This window comes from Cicer arietinum, chromosome 2, assembly GCF_000331145.2.
Source record: "Cicer arietinum cultivar CDC Frontier isolate Library 1 chromosome 2, Cicar.CDCFrontier_v2.0, whole genome shotgun sequence".
NCBI classification, from domain to species: domain Eukaryota; kingdom Viridiplantae; phylum Streptophyta; class Magnoliopsida; order Fabales; family Fabaceae; genus Cicer; species Cicer arietinum.
Window position 1 is genome coordinate 25,814,701 of NC_021161.2, and position 8,371 is coordinate 25,823,071.

The 8,371-nt window shown below is 36.5% G+C and overlaps 1 protein-coding gene across 1 annotated transcript; it reads right to left on the minus strand.

Annotated features, from left to right (window-relative positions):
• Positions 1 to 6,683: 6,683 nt before the first annotated feature.
• Positions 6,684 to 7,238, minus strand: LOC101490894 (uncharacterized). The gene has a single exon (XM_004513938.1). It carries the CDS (start codon positions 7,236 to 7,238, stop codon positions 6,684 to 6,686), a length of 555 nt encoding a protein of 184 aa, XP_004513995.1.
• Positions 7,239 to 8,371: the final 1,133 nt, after the last annotated feature.

Below are 8,371 nucleotides of genomic sequence, written 5' to 3' on the forward strand. Positions count from 1 at the left end.
GACTTGTTGGAGTTGCACATGGATATGTAGCTTAGGTAAATTAAGGATTCATGAAAGGAGTTATCTCACCTGTAATTCAGACATTGTTATTAGAAGGGTATGCCAATGATACCAAGGCACTACTTGAGTGCATGTCATGGGGTTGTTATTGGGTTCGTCAATCAAAAGAGTTAAATGTTTGTTTGGTAGGGAAAAATTGAGCGTGAAATGGAAAAATTTGCTTGGTACTAGTAAGGCTTGATTTATTGAAATCACTGTAATGAGGAAAGACGAAGAATGATGGCATATGAGCTAAGCAAATAAAGGACTCTAGAGATTGACCACATGGACGGTTTAATGACGGTAGAGGTGAAAAGTGGTTTGAGATATATTTTGGATGTAGAATATTTCATAGGAAGTGTCAAAATTAGGAGGAATTAAGATTTTGTTTGAATCATTGAAGGAATTCTTAAGGACCAGAATAACAAGATTATTCGAAGGAAGGAAAGTTTAGTAGTAAGAGGGAAGACAAAAGAAAACTCAAGTTTGAGATACAACGCACAATAGTATGTACCAATTGTGGCTGTCAAAGAAGAGAGCAATTTTCGGAAAAAGACATACGAGTGTAAGCTAAGTAATGATTTCGAAATAATGAAGATGTATCAAGGTTCGAGGTATAAATTTAAGGTTTGTATAAATGGAAAAGTGATGGAGTGAATACAATGTGTTTGACTTGTCGTAATGAAAAGATAATCATCAGGCTACAAATAAAGGAGGCAGCGAAATTGAGAAGTATCAGAATGAAAGTTGGAAGTAAATGTAGGAAAATTATTTTCGAGTTTGTGTAGAATTGTGAAGTATGTAAGAAATTGACTAGGGAAGCGTGAATTTGGGGTGTTGAGCATGAGACAAATGTAGGTCTTAATCAGTGAATGAAATTCAAGTTGGATTTTTTGTTGGTGACATGACTCTTGAAATGAAGTACTAATCTGGAAGGAAGTTTGTGTGTCATAAGTAGTATAGTTTTGGTGTAATACCATAAGTTAATTGTCTAGAATATAACTTGAGCATTAACATAATTTGACAAAAGAGATGATTAATACAATCCCGACACAAAGTCATGAAAATGTATTCATACACAGACTAATCCTTCAAAGAAAAACATAGAAATATGGAGTACATAACACATCCATGGTTCAAAATAATTCCCCATAAATTATAAACAGACTATAGTGTAAACTGATACGCGTCATTTCTTCAACATGTGATCTAAGCATTTTTACCTGTAACACATTTGAATAAAGTTGGATGAGATTACATCTCAGTGGGTCCCAATAAATGAAATTAAATCAATTAGCATCCTAATTTGGGACTAAATTTATTTTATGAGTTTCTCTTCAATGTAAAGTTTTGACTCTTCCTAAATATTCAAGTCATTAGACGTGAGTAATCTAACGACTTAAACTCTACCTAACAAGCATGTCATAAAGACTACATTAGTTTTACTAATGCCCTCTTCTTGTTAGTAACTTTATTTTGGTAAGATTGGACATAATTACGTCCGTAAGTGGTGCCCCACTTACCCTCACTTACCCCTCGCTTCCGTCGTATATAGATGGAGAATTCATCTAGCTAGGATGAATCATATACTTCTCACTTTAATCAAATATATAGGAATTATATATAACAATCCACACACATATACGCACAAATATAACATCATCTATTAATACATATATTAAAGACTACCATACACTCAACCTTGAAAATTATTATGATAACATAAGCTATTAAGTCAATTATATCATACAAATCACACAATGTAAAATAAAATTCCAGAGAAATGTTTAAGGTGGATTTTTCCCAAAATAGTCCCAAATTTATGTTATAACAACTCAAAACTGAATTTAACTTAAGAGTCAACTGACTTAAACTCACAAATATCAGAATTGAGTGAATGAGTACTCTTTGGAAAGCTTATGATGTCTACTTTGTAGATAAAATTTTATTTTATTTTTATTTAGTCCCAGTTCTTGCAATTTATTAAAATAAAACACAATGACAAAAAACAAAACAGAAACAACAACTCTGGTCCAGCTTGTAACCCATTGTTCAACATCAATACTCAATCAATCATCACTAATTTTGTACTCAATTTGAAGGCAATTGAGTGTAGTTTCCAGAAAACTAAAAATCATTCAAGACGGATGTCTATAGAAAAAGTTATGACCAACACATCACACATATGTCATGTGAAGTTCATGTTAATAACATTCCTTCTATCGCACTAATTTCCTAACAATTCTTTGCAACAATAATGCTACAAATCATGAGTAAATCAGTAATGAACACATGAAAAACAGTAGCAAAAATTTCAATTTACTCAATTCTACACTAGTCTATTTCAAAATCCCTAAATCCAACCAAGAATAAAATAAAAATCATTTTTCTTCGTTTCAAACTATTAAACCCCAAATCCTAACCTATGGAACACATTATTTCATACATGCATGAATGAGAGATAGGAAAAGGGAAACCCACCTCTTGATTTCCAAAAGAATGGAGAAAATGATTGTACCCTCAACTCTTTCTACATAGACTTCTAGCAAAAATGCACTTTTCCTTTCTCTTTTCTTGGGTTGTCAATGTTTTTGGTTGTTTTCTCTCTTCTTCTTCTTTTCTCCTTCTCTTCTTCTTTCTCTCACTCTTTCTTCTTCTCTATCTCACCATTTTTTTATCTCCCTTTCTTTTCTATTTTTGCCGTTCTCTCCCCCCCTTCCTCTTTTTCTTTTTCCGTAAAACATAAAAATTACTACAAATTATTTATGCTAAAGAGGGATGTTACATCATTACCCCCTTAAATAAATTTTGTCCTCAAAATTTAGTAACTTACCTAATAAAACAAGTGAGGATACTTCTCCAAGATTTCAGACTCAAGTTCCCAAGTGGCATCGGGCGACATACCTTCCCAAACAACCTTCACCAATGAAATTTCCTTTTTTCTTAATGTTTTCAAGCTGCGGTCCACAATTCGACTTGGTACCGGTTTAAAAGTAAGGTTTGGCTTCAATTAGATTGAATCATGGTGTAAAGTTTGTGACTAGTCATGAATGTACCTTTTGAGTTGAGACACATGGAAAATATCGTGTAATCCAGACAAGGAGGAGGTAAAGCTAATTGGTATGCCATTGGACCTACCCGACGAAGGATTTGGTAAGGACCTATGAAACTGGGACTCAATTTTTTTACTCTTATAGATCTTCCAATACCTATAGTGGGAGTGACTTTAAGAAAAACGTGATCACCTTCTTCAAATTCTAGAGGCCTTCTTCTGTTGTCAGCATAACTCTTTTGTCGACTTTGGGCTATTCTCGTTTTATCTTTTATCAATCTAATCTTTTTTGTGGTTTCCCTGATGACATCTGGTCCTAAGATTCCTTTATCTCCAACCTCTGACCAACGCAAAGGGGTCCTACACTTACGTCCATACAAGGCTTCATGAGGTGCCATACCTATACTTGAATGGTAACTGTTATTGTAGGAAAACTCCACTAAAGGTAAATGTGCATCCCAATTTCCCCCATCTTCTAAAATACAAGCTCTAAGCATATCTTCTAATGTTTGAATTGTCCTCTCAGTTGGACCATCGGTTTGAGGGTGGTAAGCGGTACTAAGATTCAAACAAGTTCCAAAAGCTCTATGGAATGCTTTCCAAAATTGTGATGTAAACTTAGGATCCCTGTGTGACACAATGCTGGTTGGCACTCCATGCAATCTTACTATCTCCTTAATAAATATCTTAGCCAACTTAAGGGTATTGAAGGTAGTTTTCACTGGAATAAAGTGGGTCGACTTAGTTAATCGATCCACTATGACCCATATAGAATCGTACCCTGCTTGGGTACGAGGTAACCCTATTACAAAGTCCATGGATATCTTATCCCATTTCCACTCTGGAATCTCTAACGGCTGAAGTAAACCTGCGGGTCTTTGGTGTTCACTTTTAACCCTTTGACATACTAAGCATCGTGCAACATACATTGCTATGTCACTTTTCATCCCAGGCCACCAATAGTTCTTCTTAAGGTCTTGATACATCTTGGTGGCACCTGGGTGAATTGATAACGCACTTCTGTGGGATTCTTCTAAGATCATTCTTCTCAAGTTTTCAGCATTAGGTACACCATTTCTTCCTCTAAATATGATGATCCCATCTGAAGTCATGGAAAAGTCTGGTTGAGTTATCTTAGACTATAACTCTTCATCATACTCTTGAGCTTCCCTAATCCTATCACGGAGATCAGAAGAGATTTCTATAGGGCATAATAGGATTCCTTCATCTAATGGTATCATGTTTAGGTTAAGGTTTCTAAAGTCTTCTAATGAGCTCATCTCATTAACCATCATGTAGGCTACATGGAGTGATTTTCGACTTAAGGCATCAGCGACCACATTTGCTTTACCTGGATGATACTTTAACTCAAAATCATAGTCTTTCAAAAACTCCATCCACCTCCTCTGCCTCATGTTCAATTCCTTTTGCTCAAACAAGTATTTCAGGCTCTTATGGTCACTAAAAACTTCAAATTTAGCTCCGTATAAATAATGTCTCCATATCTTCAAGGCAAAAACTACAGCTGCTAACTCAAGGTCATGGATAGGGTAGTTTTCCTCATGGGGTCTTAGTTGTCTAGAGGCATACGCTACAACTTTACAGTTCTGCATCAACACACATCCTAATCCTTTTAAGGATGCATCACAATATACTTCAAACCCTAAAGTTGAATCGGGAATCACAAGGATAGGTGCAGTGGTTAAGCGAGTTTTCAACTCTTGAAAACTCTTCTCACAATCCTCATCCCATACAAAAGGGTTATCCTTTCGAGTGAGACGGGTTAAAGGTAAGGCTATTTGGGAAAATTTCCTAATAAACCTACGATAATAACCGGCCATCCCTAGGAAGCTTCTAACTTCCGTAACATTCTTAGGTTGAGTCCAATTCAAAACAGTTTCAACCTTAGAAGGGTCAACAGTTGCACCTCCTTGAGAAATCACATGACCCAAGAACTTTACTTCACTTAACCAAAATTCACACTTGCTTAATTTTGCGAACAATTTCTTATCTCTAAGGATCTGCAACACTATCTTGAGGTGTAATTCATGTTCGTCAAAATTTCGAGAATAAATGAGGATATCATCAATAAAGATTACTACAAACTTATCCAAATAAGGTCTGAAGATGCGGTTCATATAATCCATGAATACGGCTGGAGCATTGGTTACACCAAATGGCATAACTAAAAATTCATAGTGTCCATACCGTGTTCTAAAAGCTGTTTTTTGAACATCTTCAGACTTTATTCGAATTTGATGGTATCCTGATCTAAGGTCGATCTTTGAAAAGACGGTGGCTCCTCCAAGTTGGTCTAACAAGTCATCTATCCTAGGGATAGGGTACTTGTTCTTGATGGTTACTTTGTTGAGTTGCCTATAATCTATGCAAAGTCTCATTCCTCCATCTTTCTTCTTAACTAACAAAACTAGAGCACCCCATGGAGAGACACTCGGCCTTACAAAACCCTTAGTTAAGAGATCTTCTAATTGAGATTTTAGTTCTTTTAACTCTAGAGGTGACATCCTATAAGGAGTAATGGAAATTGGATTAGCACCAGGGACTAGGTCTGCTAGGTCTATGGAGAACTATATCTCCCTCTCTAGAGGTAGGCATACTACATCTTCTGGGAAGACGTCTAAAAATTCATTCACAACTGGAATTGTAGCGACATCAAGTTTAGGTCCCGAATCTGAAGATGATGTTAGTAGAAAACCTTGACCCCCACTATATAGGCATTGTAAGAGGTTAGACACACTAGGAAGTAGCATGGAATTAGTTTCATTTCTACTTAATATAGCAGGACGAAAATACAAAATATTTTCTTCACAATCTACAAGTACACGATTAGCTGAAAGCCAATCCATTCCTAAGATGACATCCATTCCTTTCAAAGGTAGACAAAACAAATCAATTGGATAGACTCTTTCAGATACAATGAGATGACAACTCTTACAAACATAAGAGGTTTCGACACTATTCTCAGCCGCTGTAGAGACAACCATGGGAGGTGTAATTTCAGTTAATTTGAGACCTAAGCGTAAAACACACTTAGTGGATATAAAGGAATGAGAAGCACAGAATAAATGAGGATATCATCAATAAAGATTACTTCAAACTTATCCAAATAAGGTCTGAAGATGCGGTTCATATAATCCATGAATACGGCTGGAGCATTGGTTACACCAAATGGCATAACTAAAAATTCATAGTGTCCATACCGTGTTCTAAAAGCTGTTTTTTGAACATCTTCAGACTTTATTCGAATTTGATGGTATCCTGATCTAAGGTCGATCTTTGAAAAGACGGTGGTTCCTCCAAGTTGGTCTAATAAGTCATCTATCCTAGGGATAGGGTACTTGTTCTTGATGGTTACTTTGTTGAGTTGCCTATAATCTATGCAAAGTCTCATTCCTCCATCTTTCTTCTTAACTAACAAAACTAGAGCACCCCATGGAGAGACACTCGGCCTTACAAAACCCTTAGTTAAGAGATCTTCTAATTGAGATTTTAGTTCTTTTAACTCTAGAGGTGACATCCTATAAGGAGTAATGGAAATTGGATTAGCACCAGGGGCTAGGTCTATGGAGAACTATATCTCCCTCTCTAGAGGTAGGCATACTACATCTTCTGGGAAGACGTCTAAAAATTCATTCACAACTGGAATTGTAGCGACATCAAGTTTAGGTCCCGAATCTGAAGATGATGTTAGTAGAAAACCTTGACCCCCACTACATAGGCATTGTAAGAGGTTAGACACACTAGGAAGTAGAATGGAATCAGTTTCATTTCTACTTAATATAGCAGGACGAAAATACAAAATATTTTCTTCACAATCTACAAGTACACGATTAGCTGAAAGCCAATCCATTCCTAAGATGGCATCCATTCCTTTCAAAGGTAGAAAAAACAAATCAATTGGATAGACTCTATCAAATACAATGAGATGACAACTCTTACAAACATAAGAGGTTTCGACACTACTCTCAGCCGTTGTAGAGACAACCATGGGAGGTGTAATTTCAGTTAATTTGAGACCTAAGCGTAAAACATACTTAATGGATATAAAGGAATGAGAAGCACCTGTGTCAAACAATACTTTTAAAGGTTCATTATTTAGAAAACACTCTTCCAGTGGGTGTGCCATTTGAGTTGGCTAGCCCTTTCATCTTCCTTTGTGGAAAATCTTGACTCATGTGTCCCGATATCTTGCACCAAAAGCATACGTTCTTACCGTACAAGCATTCTCCTGGATGTGATCTTCCACACTTAGGACATTCCCTTGGCCCCCTCGCTTGAGGTACATCTTAACCTTCAATTGTTGATTACTCTTTGGTGCATCCCTCCTTTGTTGCCACTTGAGTTGTTTGTTCTCCTTTAAACTTCGTAGACTTTCTTCTACAATGTAACTTTTATGAACCAAAGTGGCATAAGAAGTTATCTCTAGTTGGGCCAAATTACTTTTAATCTCTGGATTCAAACCTTACTCGAACTGATTTATCTTCCATCGATCATTTGGGGCGTACTCTGCTTGGGCACAAAACCTTGCTAGTTCCTCGAACTTTTCCACATAATCAGCAACAGGCATGTCTCCTTGTTGAAGTTGTGTAAATTCAAATTCCTTTTGTTTTCTTATAATCATGGGAATATATTTATCTAGAAACACAGTACAAAAATTCTCCCAGTTCATCGGTGTACCCGCACTTATCATGTATGCCTTTGCACCCTTCCACCAGTTCTCAGCTTCTCCTTGTAGCATATGAGTAGCAAAAGCTACTTTATCTTCTTCAGTACATTGCACCACAAGAAAAATTTTAGTCATTTCATCCAACCATGATTGAGCTTCCAATGGCACCGGGCTCCCTTGGAAAGCTGGGGGTTTCAACTTGTGAAAGTCATAAAATAATCTGTTTGAGGCCTCTGGTGGAGGTGGTGGCGGTGGATGAGCAGGCCCGACTGATTGCGCAAGATGATTCATTATGCTAGTTGTAACAGCTTGTTGTTGTTGCATCATAAGTTGTTGTTGTTGTTGCATCATTTGCATCATTTTTTCCCAACGTTCATCATTATTCTGCCCTCTACGAGGCCTACCTGGCAATCTTGGATTTGGTTCCATAATGTTCTGCATATCAAACACAAATATTAAGTTGATCAGACTTAATATTTCATGAATTGATAATTAGAAAGTATATAGTCTCAAAACAAGAATAACAACTAATTTTAACTACCCACAGTACGGTCAATTCCACCGACTCTGATACCAAAAATGTAATACCATAA